At 46.5% G+C, this 20792-nt stretch overlaps 9 protein-coding genes across 9 annotated transcripts; 3 read left to right on the top strand and 6 right to left on the bottom strand.

The window, feature by feature from the left end:
* Positions 1 to 3356: 3356 nt before the first annotated feature.
* A1O9_12073 (uncharacterized protein) lies at positions 3357 to 4535 on the bottom strand (the record flags this gene model as incomplete). The annotated part of the gene is made up of 1 exon (XM_013398872.1): positions 3357 to 4535. One exon carries the CDS (start codon positions 4533 to 4535, stop codon positions 3357 to 3359), a length of 1179 nt encoding a protein of 392 aa, XP_013254326.1.
* A 2198-nt stretch (positions 4536 to 6733) lies between these two features.
* On the top strand, positions 6734 to 7522 carry A1O9_12072 (uncharacterized protein; the record flags this gene model as incomplete). The annotated part of the gene is made up of 3 exons (XM_013398871.1): positions 6734 to 6913; positions 7012 to 7350; positions 7415 to 7522. The coding sequence occupies 3 exons, from the start codon at positions 6734 to 6736 to the stop codon at positions 7520 to 7522; spliced, it is 627 nt and encodes a 208-aa protein (XP_013254325.1).
* A 1603-nt stretch (positions 7523 to 9125) lies between these two features.
* A1O9_12071 (uncharacterized protein) lies at positions 9126 to 9530 on the bottom strand (the record flags this gene model as incomplete). The annotated part of the gene is made up of 1 exon (XM_013398870.1): positions 9126 to 9530. One exon carries the CDS (start codon positions 9528 to 9530, stop codon positions 9126 to 9128), a length of 405 nt encoding a protein of 134 aa, XP_013254324.1.
* Positions 9531 to 9591: 61 nt separating this feature from the next.
* Positions 9592 to 10679, top strand: A1O9_12070 (uncharacterized protein; the record flags this gene model as incomplete). The annotated part of the gene is made up of 2 exons (XM_013398869.1): positions 9592 to 9885; positions 9945 to 10679. The coding sequence occupies 2 exons, from the start codon at positions 9592 to 9594 to the stop codon at positions 10677 to 10679; spliced, it is 1029 nt and encodes a 342-aa protein (XP_013254323.1).
* Positions 10680 to 11469: 790 nt separating this feature from the next.
* A1O9_12069 (uncharacterized protein) lies at positions 11470 to 11750 on the bottom strand (the record flags this gene model as incomplete). The annotated part of the gene is made up of 2 exons (XM_013398868.1): positions 11470 to 11631; positions 11691 to 11750. The coding sequence occupies 2 exons, from the start codon at positions 11748 to 11750 to the stop codon at positions 11470 to 11472; spliced, it is 222 nt and encodes a 73-aa protein (XP_013254322.1).
* Positions 11751 to 14163: 2413 nt separating this feature from the next.
* On the top strand, positions 14164 to 15627 carry A1O9_12068 (uncharacterized protein; the record flags this gene model as incomplete). The annotated part of the gene is made up of 2 exons (XM_013398867.1): positions 14164 to 15130; positions 15210 to 15627. A coding segment is annotated over one exon (480 nt), but the record flags the coding sequence as incomplete, so codon positions are not given.
* A 313-nt stretch (positions 15628 to 15940) lies between these two features.
* On the bottom strand, positions 15941 to 17508 carry A1O9_12067 (uncharacterized protein; the record flags this gene model as incomplete). Its single annotated transcript, XM_013398866.1, has 5 exons — positions 15941 to 16187; positions 16246 to 16554; positions 16600 to 17029; positions 17081 to 17191; positions 17238 to 17508. 5 exons carry the CDS (start codon positions 17506 to 17508, stop codon positions 15941 to 15943), a joined length of 1368 nt encoding a protein of 455 aa, XP_013254320.1.
* Positions 17509 to 17520: 12 nt separating this feature from the next.
* A1O9_12066 (uncharacterized protein) lies at positions 17521 to 17784 on the bottom strand (the record flags this gene model as incomplete). Its single annotated transcript, XM_013398865.1, has 1 exon — positions 17521 to 17784. One exon carries the CDS (start codon positions 17782 to 17784, stop codon positions 17521 to 17523), a length of 264 nt encoding a protein of 87 aa, XP_013254319.1.
* An 807-nt stretch (positions 17785 to 18591) lies between these two features.
* On the bottom strand, positions 18592 to 19398 carry A1O9_12065 (uncharacterized protein; the record flags this gene model as incomplete). The annotated part of the gene is made up of 1 exon (XM_013398864.1): positions 18592 to 19398. One exon carries the CDS (start codon positions 19396 to 19398, stop codon positions 18592 to 18594), a length of 807 nt encoding a protein of 268 aa, XP_013254318.1.
* Between the last annotated feature and the right edge of the window lie 1394 nt (positions 19399 to 20792).

The raw sequence follows: 20792 nt of genomic DNA, 5'->3' as shown, positions 1-20792 counted from the left end.
GAATATGCACGTCTTTCTAGGGACTTTAGTCATGGTATTATTAGGCTGTACTGATAGTCCCCATTAGTACTAAAGGGATTGTGGACTTGGAAAGTAGGGAAGGACTACGTTATGTAAATAAAATGGCCTCTATCGACTCAACCTCTCCCTCTAGTACTTTCTAGTATGCCCCGGAACTCCCTTAGTAGAATTCTATTAACTTGCCTAGGATTCATAATGAACTCGATATCCCTAATGAGATTAGTAGAGAAGGTATCTAGCTCTATTTCTAGTATTTCCATAACTAGCCGTACTCCGTGTTGATTAGAATGAACGATAATTCGTAAGCTTCGGTGGCTTAATACTCGAAGCTTATTCTATTCCCTTTACTCGCTATTAGTTTACGTATTTATAAAAACCCTTTCTTCTATAGTAAGGAAGCCCTCGCTAAGACGTGTAGAGTATTAGCGATAGAAGCCTAGAATCTTTTAGTAGCTCGATATTCTAAGTTCGACTTTAATCTTACTTATTTTTAGGCGCTCTACTTACTAGCCTAGGTCGATTTTACCTATAAGTACTAAATCTAATACCGTTGTCGCGTGCTGAAATTAGTCTTAAGCCGGTAGACCGCACCGGGCTTAGGCTCAAATTACTCTTAGCTTAAGGCTTATACAAACACGTAGTTTGCTTCGTAAAGAATATGCCGGAGCGTCCCGGGATTACTTGTCGCTTGGCTAGCGTTCGGTCGTGTAGATATTATTCATAATAGATCGTAGTTTTAGTGGCGCAAGCGTAAGATGCTCTTATATCCTAGCTTCGTCTTTTCAGCTATTCCTAATACAATGCGCCCCGCCAAATCTCGAAGACGTTTCTACGTCTAAAGCGATTACGTTATAGGCTTCGCCTAACGACATATTGCGGGCGGGGCCTTGGACGTTGTTTCTTGCAATATAGTACTCCTTAATATATAGTATAGCGTACTCTTAGATATATTTAACGATAGCTCGTTTTCGTCCGTTCCCTTCTAGAGATGTAATTCCACGTATACGGCCATTAAGAGCCGTCTAATAGAGTTTAAGATCAGTGAGTAGAATGGAACCGCTCTACGACCTCGCTAATCTAGAATAGAAGCCTACTTCCACCGCTATACTATAGTAGGGTCTCCTCGTCGTGTTTTAAACGAACCTTACCTACACTCCTATTTTTCTACCTAGGTATTTTACTAGATTCTATATTTAGCTATAAGATATCTCCTATAAGTACGCCTTACACGAAGACGAGTCTAGTATTAATAACGCTAGGTATTATCTCTTCGTTTTATTCATAAAAACCCGTTAATAGTATAATTAGGTTCCTCTAATAACTTTATAAAAGTACTATTAGGATTTTATAATTTACTCTAGCTAGGTAATCCGGCATATTATAGAGATGGAAGAAGTAGGGATGGGTATCTACGAACCTTTCATCGGCTATCTCGTTATACTTACAGTAAGTATCTAGTTAGAATATACCGTTAATAATAATCCGAAGGTTATAAATACTACTTACCGTAAATACGATAGAGCGTATACTTACCTCCGAAGGACGGCTAAGATATGGCCTAATGTGGGGAATATCGTAAGTTACGCCTAAGAGATAGTTTAGTTTATTCTAATAGGTATAGCTAAGCGTCCTCGAGGACATCTCGATCCGACTTTATAGTCGCTAGGCTATTATCCATCTATATAACGAATACGACGGGGCGATACCTACTAAGGAGCTCTCGGATGTGAATGTAGAGTAGGAGGACATAGATCTTATAGCGAAGCTATTTAATTATGTAGGACTCTTAGTTAAATAGTAGAGGATATCGTCTAGTATAAATTCGACTCGAGGACACGGCGTCGAAACCTCTAATATAGCCTCGAAGCTTATCCTAAAAAGTAGTATATCGACCCCTAATAATATAGCTATTATAGAAACTCGATAGATTCGTTTAGACCTATTGGCCATGCTTGAAGAAATCGACTAGCCGAACGAAGATCTGGACATCTTCCCAGATGTTACGAATGATTGGTCATTTTTTGGCCGGCCCTGGTCGACGCATTTCTAAGAGGGACTAACATGGACCGGCCAACCCTTCGACCATAGCAATTGAGGCATCCACTGCTTTAATGCAAGAACTCGCGTATGCCATGCTCCAGCCCAAGTACCTTGGTTGAGGGACACTTACATATGCCTGGGGTTTCACCCCAAGACGCAGTTTGTGTTTCCAGCATTGCATCAATCCGTCTGACGAATCCGAGCGAGCTTCGACTTATCGTGGGTCATGCACATCAACTATGCCAACTACGAGCATATAGCGATCGTCGACAAGGTATATGATCTTTGGGCGCTGTCGTCATCGTACAAGGACCTTCTTCTTATTCAAACCATACGGCATTATAGCGACAAACGCAGCTAACCGATCTCAATTCAAAAACATGTATCGGCTCGAATATATTATATTAAAAATATAACTATAACTAGATAGAAATCACCAATAGTAAGTTCACGACATCTTTACTGCAGGAAGAGATATCGAGCTTGAAAAGTAGCCGCTAAAGAATTGGGGAGGTAGTGACGAGACGAAAATACCCGCAATTATCCCACAGCGTCAGAGGTTCACCCATAAGATAATTTTTGCGCGGTTACGTGCCTATGATGACAGCGACTCTGACAGCACTACATTCGCCCGGATGGAGCGAGCTTGTGCTGTTTGAAACCCTTCTGAGATAGAAACACCTATATGACGTGTCCATTAATCAATCAAGTCAGAAATGCTTTATCCGCCGTGTTGTGCACGGCCTATGGCTGGTAAGACAGACCCATGCGCCATTGCGGGCCTGTTTCCATAGGCTATCAAAAGATGTGGTTCAATACGGAGATACGAGATCCGTACTGAAAGCGGGAATGTGGCCAAGGGTAGTATACATGGGAGCTCCCTATAATGTTTCGTTTGTGGCTGGCTCTTGGATCCGACTGTAGCCGCCCACAAGATGACCAGCACGAAGGTGATTCTGTAAGTGTCCCGTCAGGGATGTTCGTTTAGGCGGTGTAGAGCTACAAAACTTGACTGAAGCAACCCCGCTCCATGGAGGGTGAAGACCACCGAAGATAAACAACGGTGTTACCTTACGATTGATATCCTTACTGGCAGGAGACACGAAAGTCTCGCGAGATCTGCAATGAAATGTGCTGAAGGGCGGTCATAGTGACCGCTCGGCTTCTAAATCTGGTTGTTTACAGAATTCCGGTCTATATAGTTGTAGAGGTTGCCACAGTCTAACCAACACGCTTTTCTTGCCCGCTAGTGCTTTTTTCCGTCGTCAACGATGCTTTGTGGAGTTGTGAAAGCATCACGCATTTGCCTGAGCTGCTGTGGAGATGTTCACATAATGAACCTCTGGAAATTCCGAGCTCGGTCCGTGAAGAAGATCGACCTGCTTCGCTTCCAATGTTTCCTCAAAGAAGCCTTTGATATAGCTTCTCTCTATATTGAGTAGTCTAAGACCATCAATTGTTCCGACGAAATATTTGGCGTAGGGTAGGGTATTCACATCCAAGCCTATAGAATCAGCCACGATAGGTAGGTCACTGAAAGAGTCGTGCACAGTGCCGAAGATCTCGAGCTGCAGCTTAGATCCTTTGAGCTGGGTCCAAAGTTGTGTCACATTTGAGGACAACTCTCCTAGGGCTGCGTCTGCACTCTGATTATGGCCTTCTCTTTGAATGAGTACGAAGGGCAGTTGGACTGGGTGTTGTGTGGCGTTCGCAAATATCCCTCCATCTAGAGCTAAACCTGCCACCATTCTAGAATCTACTAGAGCGGTGTCCGCTGCTGTCGCACCACCAAGCGAATGCCCAAAGACACCAATTCGCGCCGTTTGTAAAGTAGGTATTCCAAGACCTTCAGTGTTAGTAGCGTTTGATAGAAAGTCGAGTACAGTGGAGATATCAGCCACGCGATTTTGGAGGAGTAATTGTACCATGGGAAGTACTTGATCCAGGGTTGTAAGGTTTAGACCCTTGATGACACTACCATCGGGGAATTCCACGATATTGGCATCATAAGTGTGATCGATCGAAACAACGTTGAAGCCTGCTGAAGCGATCCATTGGAGTAGGTTGCTCCAGTCAAAGCGTGAAAGCCCATAACCGTGCGAGAAAAGTAGTAGAGGAAAGTCGACATTCTCCGGTGATTGAGGGCAGGCTCGCAAGTGGAGGTGAGAAAATGTCTCACTGTCGTTGGGGAATACGCCTAGCCCACGAAAATAGGCATCAGCAACAGCTGCGGTCGCAGGAGGCATATAGAGGAAGTCTTCAGTCTGTGAACACTCGGCTGGTTGAAAAAGCGTCAACATCAGTCGCCGAGGTTGATTGCAGCAGGGTGCGAGAGGGTCAGCACGATGGGCATCCACGACAGGGAAATGCGTCATGTGCACATTTGTAGGACCAGGTGGCGGCGGTAAGACAGTTGAGTGGCACATAGCCCTCGCCAGGAGACTGGACATGAAGAATAACGCCATACCGATCATGGTGCTGGTAGTCGCCTTTGGCAAATTACAAGTATGTCCACTGCTTGATGGCTTTTTGGAAAAGTGCCTTGCTCTGCAAAGAGGACTCCGTACCAATATTTATCTTGTTGCAGTGAGCAATATTGCGTGGAGGCGAGGCTGTGTAACAAGTGGATTGACGAATTTGCGACACCGACGGCGAAATGTTTCACTACTAACGCTTCTAAGACGGAGAGCACACCTGTTCAGTCCCATGAAAGCTTAGCGGGATTTATACCCCTTACCGTTTCCCTCCTAGTCGACAACGATCCCCTCCCACTGGTGAAAAGTTGGCATGCGCCAGTCAGTTCGACTTCTTTGCGCACTATACTGGTTTATAATTAATGACCTCCTGAATCCCGTGTACAGTGCGATGAATTCAACTTGAATCTTTACCCCTGTGCACCCGTAGGTTGTTAGCAACGGGCTAATTTCGGTTGCCACCCCTTTACGCAACTATACCTCGATCGATTCTAACAGTATTAAATAGGAGATTCGATCTAACTTAATTATAATATAGTGGTTCGCGTAAACGCAGTCATCATGGCAAAAGGTTGGTATACTAAATACTAGGGATGAGATAGTTGATTCGGCTTCCAATACTAGTCTAGCCATTGCAGTGGATGCAAAACAAGGAAAGTGGCTACACCTACTCGAATTTAGCGCTATAGAGAGGGGGCTAAGATTCAAATCGAATTCATCGCACTGTAAGTCTATGTGTGGCTCGAATGTGCAATTCAATAAGAGTGTGAATATCTGGATCTTGGACATCAATACTCGTTATTGGTACTCATGGGATCTGCATTACATAAGAGCAAATTGTGTCACTGCCCATGAGCCAGCCATGTAGCTGTGTGGAGCTGCCGGGCTCTTAGGTCTCCATTTAGGCCAACTTCCTCACCAACTGCAGCTCCGCATTCCGTTAGTCCCTACAACGGACAAACCTACGGTACGATGCTCATAAGTTGATTTACCATCATATGTGGTCAACACTATCTCTTGAACAGCAGTGAGTCACCCGGCAACCTATCTGCAGCAGACCGACCACCTATACATGTCGCCGCCGTATCCGCAAATTCCCATAGGAATTAAACAAACCTCTGACCATTGTCTCATATTTGGATTTCGAAGTGAATGGGGATTTTGTTACAGAGTAAGGATTGTAACAAGGATTGAACTGATTCAGTCTTAGTTCGTGCATTACTAAGCAAAAGTTGCAATCTTCAACCTGGAGACCTGCCACTAGAACGCGCCGCACCCGCCATTTGCGAATTTTTGGAGGCTTGCTAGTATAATTACTTCCCTGTTGCGCATTTAACAGGCAGCCTGTAAGTTTGGAGCCAAATCGCGGGCACGAATTCAGAACAGGTTTCCACCAATACTGCTCTGAGCGTGATTCCGCTTCCTAAGTCCGGGTTCCGTATCCACCCGTTGCATACTGTGTGATCCGTTGGCTCCAGACAAAGGTTTACCTCTGTTCAATGCAAAATGCAAGAATAAGGTTTGTGCCAGGCGTCGAATTGGCCCAGTTGCTTCGTAGGATATGATCTACAGTCACACTGCTAAAACCTTGCAAGTTGATAAGTACCCACAGTTCTTCTACTATTTCATTGGTAGCTTCATATGCAGGCTCTCGTACTCGTCGGTCAGTGCTGCGTCGAAAAAGCGAGTAAACCTCATTGGCGTTTCTCATCATCCAGAGGCTTCGATTATACCATCATTCCATCGATCTTCGCAGGATCTTTGCACATGCCCGGAGCTCAACACGTCTAGTTCACCCCAGGGGTGCTAGTCTAATTTTAATCTAGGTCCAGAACTGCGCTTGCGCTGTGGTGCACCTGAGGATCGCAGAATTGAGTGCTACCGCCGCACTATACCTGTTTGACTCACCTTGAGCGGCGCAGGATGTTTCCAATGACCGTTGTTTCATTCCGGCTTCCGGCTTCCGGCTTCCGGCTTTTCTATAACAGTTTTACTTCTTAGCAGGTGTCATCGAATCGCATAAGGATATAGATATATGGATGTATACATACATAGTTATACCTATACCAAAATAAAAATTCTAGGGCCTCTATTTCTCGATCGACCACATGGTCCATGATACGAAAAGCTCCGACGTCTTCAAAATGATTGTCCTCGGCCTTTTATTGTCCATAACAACCCTCTGTGCTGCGCAAAGCATGACGGACAATCCCAACCTTGCGTGCAACAATAGTACCTGGATTACCCAATGGATTGACCATTCAAATCATAGTCTTGGGACATTCCAACAACAAGTCCAAGTGGTCACGGACTTTTATAAGCCTGGAGGCCCAATCCTTCTATTTCAGGGCGAAGAGTCTATTGCGATGATCTGCGTGGTTAGGATTTAACGCTAGTTATGATCTGTCGTCTCTACGATCAAGGCTAATCGATTGAGGCATAGGAAAGTACGTCTTTATTTGAGTACGCAAAGCAGTTAGGTGGGATTGCTGCAGCTATCGAGCACCGATATTTCGGTAACAGCACCCCTTTTGGCCCTGACCAGTCCTATACACAAAAAGGGTTCCGGTACCTCACACTCGATAACATTATGGATGATACTGCCCTGTTTATCGAGCAAATGCAAAAAAACATCTCCGGAGCTTCCAAGAGTCCCGCTATTGTTGCAAGCGGCTCCTACGGTGGCTTTCTAGTGACTGCTTTGCGTCTCAACAGACCTAATTCTATATATGGGGCGATTGCCGCTGCTCCACCCATTCTTGGCTTTCTTACCGGGGATGGAAACGTTGCTGAGCGATTCAATTGGTGGAATTGGGTAAGTTATTGATGGTTGTAGTTATGCGCTTCTACGCATTTACTGATTAGGCTACTCGCTCTAGATCTCGAATGCTGTCTCTGATAAGTCTGCTGAGGCTGCTTCTGTCGCTAAAAAGGCATTCACTACCCTTCAGCAGGTTCTTCAATCAGGTAAGTCTCTTGAACCTTAAGAGGAAGAGAGATTCCACTAATATAAGTCTGAGGTGACGAGGCAAATCTTCAGAGCAAACTAGGACTATGCGAAGCCCCCGCAGGGTCAGCAGATAACACTAAACTTATTAACTTTCTAATGTGGCCATATAACATGGCGACAGAATTCAATTATCCATTCGCAAACTTTGGGAGAACTCCGATCGCAAATCCTCTAGATCGGCTAGTCCAGACTATCTTGTTGAATAAGGATGATCCTTTCAAAGTACTTCAGGAAGGCGCCCTATTATGGTGGAAATCTCTGGATCCATCTCTGGCTTGTCTTGATTTCAACACCTCTCTTTATGACGCCGTCCCCTTAATTCAACCTGTGCCATTCCTCTATATACAGTGTAAGCCAGCTCTAATTTCGTTACAGCTAGATCACCGGACACTAATAAGCACTATTAGGCACTTTCATTCCCCTAGTGAATAGTGGTGTTTCGAACGACACGATATTTACTCCATCAGACTATCCACCGAAGGACCTGTACTCGTTCTGCAACTCAACGTTCGGCATCACACCGCTTACTTCAGAACAGTTGGGATCAATGTATCATCTCTCACAAGCCGATTATGAGGCTTCTGAGAGGATTATTTTTTCAGTGGGCCAGTGGGACCCAGTAACTGGTCTAGCCCCACAGTCTCTCCCTGTGACCGCAAATCGGAACGCTTCCAAGATCTTGTATGTGAGCAATATGGCACACCGCGAAGACCTCTTTGCTCCAGATCCAAGAGATAAGCCAGAAGTTGTCCAGGTACGTTCCCAGGTAATCCTTTGAAACGACAAAATACTAATCGTGATTATTAGGCCCGAGCCATCGAAGTTGAAACCATCAGAGAATGGCTTGGTATAATATAGTCGCATCTTCTCGCCGACATACAACGCGCGGATGGACTCTATATTGGTGGCACTCTTAAAAGTGCGGGCTGGATCATAGAGAGTTGCAAATACGAAAATTTGTTGGTAGGTGTCGCACTGATTGTGCTGAAGTGATTGGAGGTCAGATGACCTTGATGCAAGCAGCAGTGTTATTTTCTAATTATTATTGTCTGAGGTGCGGGAGGGAACGCTATGAAGCACACAGCTGGATTACTAATATAGTTGTTTCCCCAAGGCTCCTCATCATACCTATCCTGCGACAGTAGTGTAATCGTAACACCATTTCTGAACTCTAACTCTATCTTAAGCATCTACCAAAGAGTAAAGTACCGTTAGGACATCATGCCCGATTGTCAGAACTCCTCTATAGGTCATTGATGCCTTGTTAAGATTAGTCCAACAGCCAAAATGGAAGTCGAAAACTTAGGGATAAGCGCAGGACAAGTATCCATCCGTGGATAGCGCGATTTCTGCTCGGTTCGAGACCACCATTCGAGAGAACTGCAGTCAATGCGGAAGGGAGGTGATTTCACTAACGTCCTAAAATCATCACCATCCCGGAAGTCGGCCGTGATGACCTCCATATCGTTCATAAGCAGGTCTAGCTCAACACTATGCCATTTCAGAGGCTTTGTTGGTGGCCGCATTAATAGAGGTGTCGACTCGTCATTCGGAACGGGCTTTTCCTTGAAGTTCTCTTCTCACAGTGCATTATCTGCTTCAATAGCGGGCTCGACCCATGAAACTGGCCAGTTCTTCCCAATGTAGGAAGCTCTGCGAGAGGGATCAAGAAGAAGAACGGCAGCATAGACGGGCGCCTCCTCGGTCAAGTTATAGTACTTATCAAGGACAAACCAGCCCATTTCACTTGCCCGAATCATCTTCGAATCCTGGTGCTCCTCCTGGGAGTAGTACATCTTGTTTCTCTCATTATGGGCAAGAAGGGCGTCCATTAAAGGCAGGGATTGAGAAATAGACGACTTATCTCCTTCCGCAAACAGCGTAGCCGAAGTAAATGGTTGAAGGAAAGCATGGACTTTACACAGCAAATCCCAGTCCTGGGCAGTCAGACGCAGCTTTCCGAGTGCTCCTTCATGGTCCGTCATGAAGGCTTAATCTCGGATTGCTTTGTAATAGCCCGGGGAGGCGCACGAATTTTTCATGGAAATGGCCAAGCAATCTGTTTATGCCGATGGAGAACAAGTCAAGGCCATTCAAGCTGTAGCTCGGAAGCAAGAGGTTACTGTCAGCATCGGAATATCCGAAAAGGTTCGATACAGTAGCGTGACCATGTTCAACGCCAATCTCATCATCGGAGTTACTGGCGAAATCCTCGTCCATCACCGCAAGCTTGTTCCTACTTTCTACGAGAAGTTGGCTTGGACCCTGGAGATGGCCAAGGACTTAAAGTGGCGTACCTACCTGTCCAGGGTCCAGACGGAACGGAGCATGTCAAGATTGGTACGGCGATATGCGGAGAGAACACTAATGCACTGACAAGATATAGTATGGTTGCCCAGGGTGTCAACATCTACATTTCCTCATGGCCGTCCAAATCTATCATGCGTGTTATAACAGGAGAGGGCGCGGATGTCAAGACCACAGGTTCCAAATTCGGCCGGTGGGACCCCGTCCATATGAATCGCCTCCGGGCTGGGTCGGCGTGTGTTGAGGGCAAGTGCTTCGGGGTCATCAGTTCCGCATTCATGTCGTCTGAAAACGTCGAATCCCTTGTCTCTTTGGCTCCCGACCACGCGAGACAGACGATGCGGCTCACGTTAGATAACGCCGATCAAGCCGAAACGACTTTCTTGGATCCCTCGGGACTTGTGATTGGAGGTTTCACGATTGACAAGGCCACTAGAGCTAGAAAAGACACGGAAGCCCTGCGCAATGAAGAGGGCATCCTGTATGCAGATCTAGACATGGGCGCTATAATAGAGGGAAAGCAGTATCACGCTCACCGGCATGTATCAAAGGTGCGATGTTTTCACTTTGGAGGTCAACACAGAGAGAAAATGCCCGGTCAAGTTCCATGGCCCCTAATTCAGGTTACGAGCTTCCAACAGTTAACCATAACCACAAAATACTGTTGGTTGATTATAGAATACATGCGGTCAAGCTCACTCACAGAAGAACCGTTCATCGATCGTGCAATGGTCAAATCCCCTTGCCGGTGTGAATTGCTGCGACGGTGGACGGAACAAACGCCACCATTCTTGGTACTGCCGAGAGATCCGGATATTGAAGATTGAGTACTAAGGCCAGCTAATACTGTCGTATATATTGCCACAGCAGAGAGTGAGTGGTTGAAGAGGCTTAAAATAAATGGGCTAGGACGGCAGTACCACTAAAAAATCTGTTTCAGTGCTCGAACTTCCTTGCTCGAACGATCGGAACAAGCTAAATATTGAGACGTTCAGTCTTCGTAAACCTTCCACACATTATCATCTACTTATGATTCAATACGTTATAGAAGTGACTTCGTATTGTGCTTTATGCAAATGGGTCGTATCGAGATGGTGGCTATTTGGCATTTTGGTTGACAACGTTGTCGACTGCCTTCGCCACAGCGGTAACCTGCTCGCCCTGGAAGCTACGACCAACCAATTGCAGTGAAATCGGTGCGGCCTCAAGGCTGTCCGGGTCGTAAATATTGTAGTTTTCTCAGTCTAACTCATTCACGGGTGCATACGATAGGTTTTTGACGTCTTGTGTCTCAATATGTGTTACGGGTATTACTACTGCTGGGTAATCCAACAGATTCCACGTCGATAGATATCCCCACCACCTGCACGCGAGTGAGAGTTAGTCAGATGCTTTGGGCAAGTTGGAGCACATCTCTGCACTTCGGGTCCACCTACGGAAGGAAGCCATGTGGGAAGGCGCTAGTTGCCATTGATGGCATGAGAACTGCGTCGACTGGCTTTCGAGAGGATGTTCGGTTCGCGGTCTCGTTGCAATGCCTCAGGCACTCAAGCTTGTAAGACTGCTGTTCGCTGGCTTGAGGCGTTAGGATTACGCGATGCTGAATACTAGTGCGTTTCAAAGGTGCGAGGGTACCCACTGGTTGTACCGCATCAATTCTGGGACCGATGGCTCTTTCGTACCCTCCAGGAGTTTCCGAGCTGATTCAATCATGGGTTTTCCCGTAGCGCCCAGAACTTGTTTCAGTTCTCGGGTAGCCGTAGGGAAATAGAGAGGTAGCTGTGGAAATCAGGTGAGTCGAAGGACACACCATAACAGACTTGTAGATCTGAACATACCGTGATGTGCCAGGCGTGCTTGTGTTTGCAAGGCTTGAATTCAATGACTGTGGCCACCATGTCGTTAGTGTGTCCCTAATATCTTGGTAGATTGACTTTTAAATCACCTTCATGTGCAGCCTTCTTAAACTTCTCGACGGCTTCTCTAACAGCACGCAAAATGGGCGGGTGAGGCATCACAACTTCATCCCACCACATAACCCCAATAGTAACCCTTTCGAGAATCTCGACGGGAGTCCAGGGTATGGACACCACCGCCGGATCAGACAGCCAGGGGCGTGAATCATGGAGAACCCGGCAAATAAGATCTATATCACGGAGACTGCGGCCAACAGGTCCGGAGACGGCTGAGATTGCTATTTGCCCCCGGACCGCAACAATGTTGCCGACATAGCTCAAGCAACGTGAACTCGGTCGGATACCGTAAAGCCCATTGAAAGATGCGGGAGCGCGGATAGAGCCCCTGATATCAGTGGCGATACCAATGGGTGCGCCATGACATGGTCCCAATGCGCCTTCCCCTCCTGAGGAGCGTCCAGCGCAGACCGTCGTATTGAATGGATTCGACGTCCCGCCCCAGAGATGGGAGATTGTTTCTAGAGCCTACTCCAAGTGAGAAAGGTTTTTTCGAAGAGAAATGGCTGTCGTACCATCCCCGTCTGGGGCATGGTTGTCTTGACATAGAAGACAGCTTGTCTTAGCGACTGTACCAGCACAGCATCCCCATCATCAACGCTGTCCGCCTAAGCTGCAATGCCAAATGAGTGATGAAAACGTCTGGCCAAAGTCAAATCCTATGAAAGGGTCAGCTTCAAAATGAGGAGAGATATAAACCTTACTTTCAGACCAATGAGCAATCCATGTAGGGATCCGACTACCGACCCTTCCGAGTCAAAGTGCAAGTCGAGCTGTTGGGCGCGTTCGAGTGCGACTTCCACGTCAATGTAGTCGTGAACTATTCGGGATGAAGCATTGGGCTGGCAGCCTCTATTGTAAGTCCGGTCACATTTAATATGACGGTTGCACAGCACAGATTACCAGTCGTCAAAATTCCTCTGGCATGTCTATGATATCTCTGTATGTGTTGTGATATGAGGCTCAACCGACTATCATGACATTGATGAAAGCCTTATGGAATCATTCCGCGTGCTTGGATATTGTTAGGAAGCTTCTAGAGTATTGCTCTCAGTGTATCTATACTCTCTACATTCTGAGAGAGTAGAAAGAAAATAAGAAGAATAAAACATATGCTTCCACTGCCGTGATTCACAACAGTATGTTCCTCTGTGTCTTGTCCGTAATGCGCACCCAGAATTTCCACGGTCGTGTTGCCTCCACTTAAAACAATGCCAACATTCCATGCAGCGCCTCTTTGCTTCCCTGCGGCCCACAGCCGGAATTCGGAGTTGAATAATATGACCGCGAGAGGTACACACGCACTTGGCTCGACGACCAGTTTCATGCGCTCTAATATAAGTCTCATGGCCATCTTAATTTTAGTCCTCCATGCAAATTGACTCCTTGACCTGGGCCCAAGCCTTTCCATTCCAATGTTCCCAACGACTTATGGTCCCGGCATTGGCAATAGAGCAACCCCTTTCCTCCACGAAGGTGGGGTCGGAAAACGGCACGTGTACGGCTTTTGCCACCGCTGTTTTCGTCGTGCAGAGCATCTCCGCCGGCATGTTCGCACTCGTAGGGAACTTTGGGCCTTTGAACTTGACGTTTGATCGTCACTGATCCTTAATAGATACCCTCGGGAAACCATATGCTTGCGCGTGCGGTGCGGCATTTCCAAGATCTGATCTCCTCAAGAGGCACCAACAAAACTCCCACAACGGCCTGAAAGCTTGCACACCAGGAATTTCAACGCCTTTGCGGTCTGGTGACATGGTCGAGTCTATCTATGCGAAGGCTAGGGGTGATTCTATCGAGCATGATTCCACGACTGCCGACATGTCGCTGCAGACTGAGGGTCAGCGAGGGACCAGCTTCGGGCCAACGTTGGATCCCATCACTGGTCCAATTAGCGCCCCTATCTATTCAATCGACCATGGGTTCGGTGAGTGGTGATGTCAGCTATATAATCGTAGCAAAGCTGGACACAACTAACACTTCCCTCATGGTGGAGATTATCTAGGACAAACCTCCGATGTCTATCATGAATTTGCAGATTTCATCGACAACATGGGCCTCAGTTTCGGCCTAGATACGATATTTGATCTCGCAACCTCGGAGCCATGCGACGTCGTCCATCCCAATGAGAACCCTGCCACCGAGATTGACGCTCAAAGTGGGGTCAATTCTGCGGAAGGGAGGACACGCCTCCCGTCGAGTCCACATTTGGGTACAATATTGCCCATTCCAAAGAGAAATAATGGTGCGTTGCACTTAAGTACTGTTGTTATTATTTCATCCCGTTGGCCAACTAAAGCTTGGTCTAGCAACCCGACTTCGCCAGATTGATAGCTCGCCTCATGTTGATCTGGGCGAAGCCGAGTTCGAACCTCTTCAAGAAACCCTATCACGATACCAGTCATTTGTACCAAGGTTTTCACTTCCCTCTCAACATGCGTTCAATCGATATATAAATGCGTATTTTGACTCATTCCATCCGCATTTGCTGTTCATACATCCGTCCACTTTCAATCATGCAACGGGCAACCTCGAACTTGTGCTGTCAGTTGCTGCTGCCGGCGCACAATATCGGTTCGAACATCAACAATGCGTGACGCTGTTCTTTGCTGCCAGTGATATTCTCCATGCACGGATGAGAGAGAGGCGAGGAGTATCAGACAGATCAAGGCTGTCGGTAAGCATAAACGAAGACTCCGATCCATCTGGTCTAGACCGGGGGCTACAATACCAAGCGTGCACAGATGTGGTTGACACTGAGAACCATGATGACTCTCAATCTCGATCAAAAGTGCTCCTGATGGATGATGCTCGTTGATGTTGAATCTGATTGTTTTTCCACATGGAGAATCGATCGACACATTCATCACACAACTTTGGCGCTGCGAAGCAGTCTGGTCCAATGTGTGCGAGATGCCGGTCTTGATGATAGAGGTTCAGATCTCGACGATGACAAACTTGGGTGGCAGGCGTGGGCAGAAAGGAATCTGACAAACGCACCAAATTACTCGCCTTCGCTTTCCTGAATATTCAGAGCCTGGCCTACATTATCCCGTCCATCCTGCTGGCAGAGGAGCTTAATTTGAGAATGCCTTCGTAAAGCAAGGAGTGGGCAGCAACAAGTCAAGAGCATTGGCATGCACTACGTCATGATGGCCGTCATCTGGCCCAAGGCCGGGTCGCTGAGACATTGTCTCGTCTGCTGAAATCTGATGGTGCTACCAATATCGAGCCGGCTCCATCGGCCCTGGGTAATTATGTGTTATTGCACGGCTTATTGCAGCGGGTATTCTCCTGAGGCAATCGTCTCTTCCGGGGCAGGGGAAGAATGCGCTACCAGACAAAGACATCAAATGCTTGGAGTACGTCAATGTCTACCCTGAGTTTTGCCTTCAAATTTGACCATTCTACTTCTAGGAATTCTCTTCGCTCATGGACAATCGCCTGGCAAGAAGCACCCGAGTCCAGCCTCGATCCACGCAATCCGAACGGGCCTATACCATTTACTTCAGCCGGTCTCCTCGGACTCATACATTGCCGCCTATGCTTGGACGCCGGCGCATTCAGAGCCCTGGACTCGAAAAGTCCACAAAAGATCGCCAATACGCTTCTCAACATAACTCCGATCCAAGGTAGACCTATGCTGGAACGAGCTCTTCTCCACGCCACACATTCTCTTAACATTCCGGTCAAATTGGGTGTAGCATATGTCGCGCGGAGCCGGGGCTTCTTTTGGAGTATCCAACATGCGCTTTGTGCCCTCGAATACGCGGTGTTACTAAGCAAATGGCTTCACGACTTGGGGCAATCATCGAAGGATAAACAGATGCTGAATAGTAAGTCCTGCATGAGCATTGCTACCCGCCCAACGCACGAACCACCTTTCAGGATCAGTCTATGGTGCCAGCCACCTGTAGGGATTTCCGTGACTTTCCAGACTGACTAGCGACAAATCTACAGAGCAGGAGACAGCCATCGCTGGGTGGCTCAAAAATCAGCGAAAAGTATGAGACTGACACAGATTCCAGGGTCCTGATGAGACGACGGAATCACGGAAGGGCATCACAGATCTCGAATCAATAGTCTTCTCGGAGCTTGCATTTTTAGGGCCGGATCTAGTTCAGCATCTCTTGGTCCAATTGATCTTCCTGAGCATAATAGTGTTCTGGTTCGAATGGCAGGAACAACGCAACTGCTGCCATGGCGAAGTACAGACCACAACAAACCCAAAGTGGGGCTGAAGTGCTCGTATTACCATAAATGGCAACCAGAGGTGAGGTGATTGATGCCAAACGGCCGAATGCCACAGCCATACCGCACCCAGTGCCTCGATTTGAAAGGGGCATGACTTCGGGAGTGTAGCTGTCCAATTCTAGATTAGATCCAGCCATCGAGTTAAGCTAAGAGCTAGGGCACTTACGCATATAAGATCCCGTAATAAGCATTTTGCCAGAAGTTGATCATTGAAGAGAACGCAATGTTCTGAGCTTCGGTTTTGGCAGTCGTGAAAGCGATCGCAAACGCAGCAGCGCAGCAAGCAGTTACGGTCATAGATCTCCGCCGACCGAGAAACTTGAGTTGGACAAGGAACCCGCTGAGAATTGGGCCGAAAATACCAACGGTTGAGGAAATAGTATAGTCACGGTAAGTTACATAGACACTTCCATCTCCAAGTTTTGCACCCTTAGATGATAAGTAGGCAGGCAGAAATAAGGTGTAGACAGGGTATCTGCATGCGAGTTAGTGGGAAAACCCCTAAGTGAATGCGACTTACGCAATACCAATACCCATCCAAAGGAAGAAAACTCCAACACTTGAGCGGGCTATCTTTGGGTTTTCGAACAACCCCTTGACATGGTGAAGAACAGCGAACTTGTCACGATGTTGAGGTGACAGACTCCTTCTTGAGAGGGTAGATATTTCAACATGGGGCGGTGGTGGTCGATCATGCTGAAGAATTATACTTGATTTATTAAGGCGAGCAACTCTAGCCAGTGCCTCATAAGCAGAGTCCAATCTTCCTTGCGCAGCAAGCCACCTAGGTGACTCCTCCATCCTAAACAAAAACACGCGTGCTAGGGCCATGACCAGGCAGAAACCTCCAACTGTGATGTACTGGTATCGCCAGCCCATATTCTTGAGCCGAGCGCAATCAGCCGGAGTCGCATCATTGCTGCAAGAGTAATTCGCGATCAATGGCCATGCTGCATCGATCAGCTTCACTGTTTTTTCGTTCATCTTGATAAGCGCCTTACCGAGGAGACCCCCAAGTGTGTTTCCAACGCCCCACATTGAAGCCAGGGCAGTCATAAGATAGCGGTTCTTTTTGGGGAGGAATTCACAGAACACCGTCAGGTCGATGGCGACTGTGATAGTCAGTAGGATGAGCCAGAAACGCATGTGGTGACTCACTATTTCCTCCGCCTGCAATGGCCTGCAGGACAATAAAGACACAGAGGGCAGCGAAATTTGGGGCCGCCGCGCAAATCATTGTGAAGATGGACACGAGGAAAAGCGACATGATCCAAACCAAACGTCGACCAATGAGATCGACGAGGAAGCCGCAGCTCAAAGCTCCCACCAGAAGGCCGACATAGAGAGCCATGACGGCGAAACTTGGGCTTTTGGAGACGAATTCCTTCCCTACCTGAGGTATTACGAGTCCCACAGAAACAAGAAGCATCTGCATTGTCTGTCATAAGTCGCATATCGGTGAAACCTGGGGTAATTTTTGCCGTACCTGATCAACAACGAAACCGAACCCGCAGGCCAAGAACATGCGCCACTGATATGGGCCCATACCAATTTGTTCTATCGCATCTCCCACAAATTTGATGTTTCGCTGACGAATATGGTAGATTGTCTCAACACCGATAGAATTATCGATTGTCTGATCAGTGGTCACCACATGGTCCTCGTACACACAGTCCTTCTCGGCAGAATCCTGTCTCGCAGCCATTATCGGGAGTGATCAAGATGATGGTCCCAGTGGTGATGACTTCGTAACAAGGCAATGGGATGGTGGGCAATATGTTGAGAGCGTAGAGTTCTGAAGGCTACTCTATTGCTTGAAGCTGACAGTGAGGCTTGAAGGAGATAAGACGAAGTCCTTTGAAGTTTCGACACTGGGGTCGACTAAGAAATCCTACACCGTGATCCGTAGGCCGTGTTCCGTACACCGGGCGCCTCGTACTAGCTTTGCAACACTAGTATCTCAACCGTGACTTCAGTTCAGCCGAGGGCACATCACAGGCTTTAACGAGGCGTAAAGACAATCAAGAACAAACTAACAGGTCATAAAAGATAGCTAAGTAGTGATAGCCTGCAGGTGGCTCATAAGCAAGAGGTCAGGCTAAATGAAACCCAATCCAATCCAACCCTGTACCTTAGGGATAAATCGCCTGTAGCCAAAGGTTCGCTGGTAATAGGCCGCCAAGCTTTACAGACACCCAGCCCTTGTCAGTTATCCATGGCAACCTGGTGTTGTGAGCCATGCTTGAAGGACAATCCCGAAACGCTTAATCGCCTAGCACTACAATATTTACTGCAGCAGCTCCGGATAGACAATACACCTCAGACCCTGTCAGAGCGAGTCGAAGCTCTGAGAAATATAAAACTGTTTAACCACATGTTAGTCATGCTCAACATGATAATGATCTCTTCCAACGGAACATGTCACATAATGCAAAATGTGACGGGCTTGTGAAACTTGCAAAGGTGGCTGCTCTTCTCCTTACTACTCAGGCCTAGTCACGTGTACCTAACGCTACTTCCTGGATTCGGTGTCACATGGTATCACATCTTGCAATGTTGGTGTTCCCGGCCAAAGGGCTTGTTTTCGACTAGTGACATCGCTCTCCGAGCAAATTGGAGTCGAGGAGCTGAGGGAAGATGCATTCATTTCCGAGTCTCTTCCTTGTGTCAAAGAGGGTCTTGAAGATGTCAAGTGGAAAAATAAGCAACATGGGTTGCCGACCTTATTCGCACGCATGTGCTTGAAGACCTCCAGTGTCGTTGTCTCGTTGATGAATGGCAGCAGGTACTGATCCTCTCCCATACAACCCGTGTCCTCTGATTCAGGATACCAGCTGTCTTCCTTCTGTTTCCAGCACGTGGAGGCGATGTCCAGCCACAAGTCGGCAGTGCGCAGCGATGGAATCTGAGAGATCGCTGATAGCATTTCCAACGGCCAGGTGCCGTTTCGTGCAACGTTGAGTGACAGATGGGTCAGGTTGGGCAGGTGCTGGAGTGGCTCGAGTTCCGAGGCTGAGAATGACGGGCTTTCCACATGGACTGTCTCCGAGGTGTGGATATCGAGGTGTTCGAGAGATGAGCCTTGGAACTGTTGAACGATAAAGGGCAGAGTGGAATTGAAGTAGCCCCTCCACACCAAATGTGTCAGCGTGTCGTTCTGCAGGTTTTGAAGGAATCGAAGCGTGGTGCCTCGACATTCACCTTCGAGCTCCAATCTTCGAAGCCCCATTAAAGCACTCGGTGTTGAGTTGAAGAAGGGCCCCTTGTCTCTCCCATAGTAGCCTAAGAGGGCTAACTCCTCCACTTTGCTCCAATCCATGGCATCGAGCCAAAGCTGGATATTATTCTTCTCTCGTGGCTCCCTGGGAAGTCTGCGGTACCTCCATTCCCGCAAGGCATTGCCAGTGAGTATATAATTAGCGACCCTTTCATACCAAGGCATGTAATCGTGCCGGTTGCCTGACCAACTCACTTCGTCAAACGCACTTTCACTATACCTATATTACTATAATAAAAGCTATAGTAGTAATTAAAGATATAGATAATATAGTAATATATAGAAGATAGAGAAGATAGTAATTATATAGATCTTAGAGATAACTAGAGTATATATATACCTTAGGAAAGAGAAGGTTTAAAAGTATACTTACTTAGTTAGAAGCTATACGAAGTCCTAGCTCGATGCGTAGAAGTAATATACTATATAAGCCTATAGTACTTAAGCTAAGCCTAGCGAGTCTATAGTACTTAAGGCTAAGCCTAGCGAGCCTATAGGAATTAAGATTTACCCTATAAGCTTATAATTATAAGGGTTTAGCTAGGAATTTAGAGTAATTCGTCTAACTATTGTATAACGAGGATTCTAAAGCTAAGGAGAGAAAAGAAAAGAGAAAATCTATCTACTATACGAATAAAGGAAATACTCCCTACCCTCTCCTATAGTAGGTTAGTATAGTTTCCTAGGAGATAATCGATAGGGAGGAGTTACGTAGCTTCGGCTATATAGTTATATAGCCTAAAGGTATACTACGAGTAATTACTCTAGGTATAATAGGTTAAACCTATAAGTATCTTAGTAAAAACTAGCGACGTCTAGATTCGACCGTATAGTTATATAGCCGAACGATATTACGTAATATTAATAAATATCTTGGCGAGCGACGCTAAGACTAAACTAGCGATACCTAGATTCGATCGTATAGTTATATAGCCGGACGATATTACGTAACGCTAATAGTTACCTAGAATATCGAGCGACCTACCCTAGGAGATTATATCTTCCTATTAGATAGCGGTAGGACTTCTTTCTCTCTTTTCTTTAGCTTTACGTTCTTATTAAATAGGTCCTATAGTAGTTAAATAAGCTCCTATTAAAACCCTTATATTACGTTAAGCTTATTATTATATAGTTAAGAGAAAGAGTTCTTATCGTATAAAATAGATAACGAATTAACGATAACGAAAAATAGCCTTCTCTAATAGGTAGCGTAGCTATTTTAAATACTATAAGTTTAGAACGAAAAGATAGTAGCGCTTAAAGTATAAATAGAATAATAAAACGAACGAAATAATCGTACGCTAGAGAGATTAACTTCTTCGACGATAAATACGATAAAGGACGCTAATTCCGTATAATAAAAGGCTAAACTCCCTAAGTTAGTCGAATTTAATAGAAAAAGAACTAAATTTCGCCTATAGTTAACGTAAGCGCGA

Source organism: Exophiala aquamarina (genome assembly GCF_000709125.1).
Source record: "Exophiala aquamarina CBS 119918 chromosome Unknown aczIA-supercont1.21, whole genome shotgun sequence".
Lineage (NCBI taxonomy): Eukaryota > Fungi > Ascomycota > Eurotiomycetes > Chaetothyriales > Herpotrichiellaceae > Exophiala > Exophiala aquamarina.
Note: the sequence above shows the minus strand (reverse complement) of the source record. Positions and strands in the feature narration are given on the sequence as shown.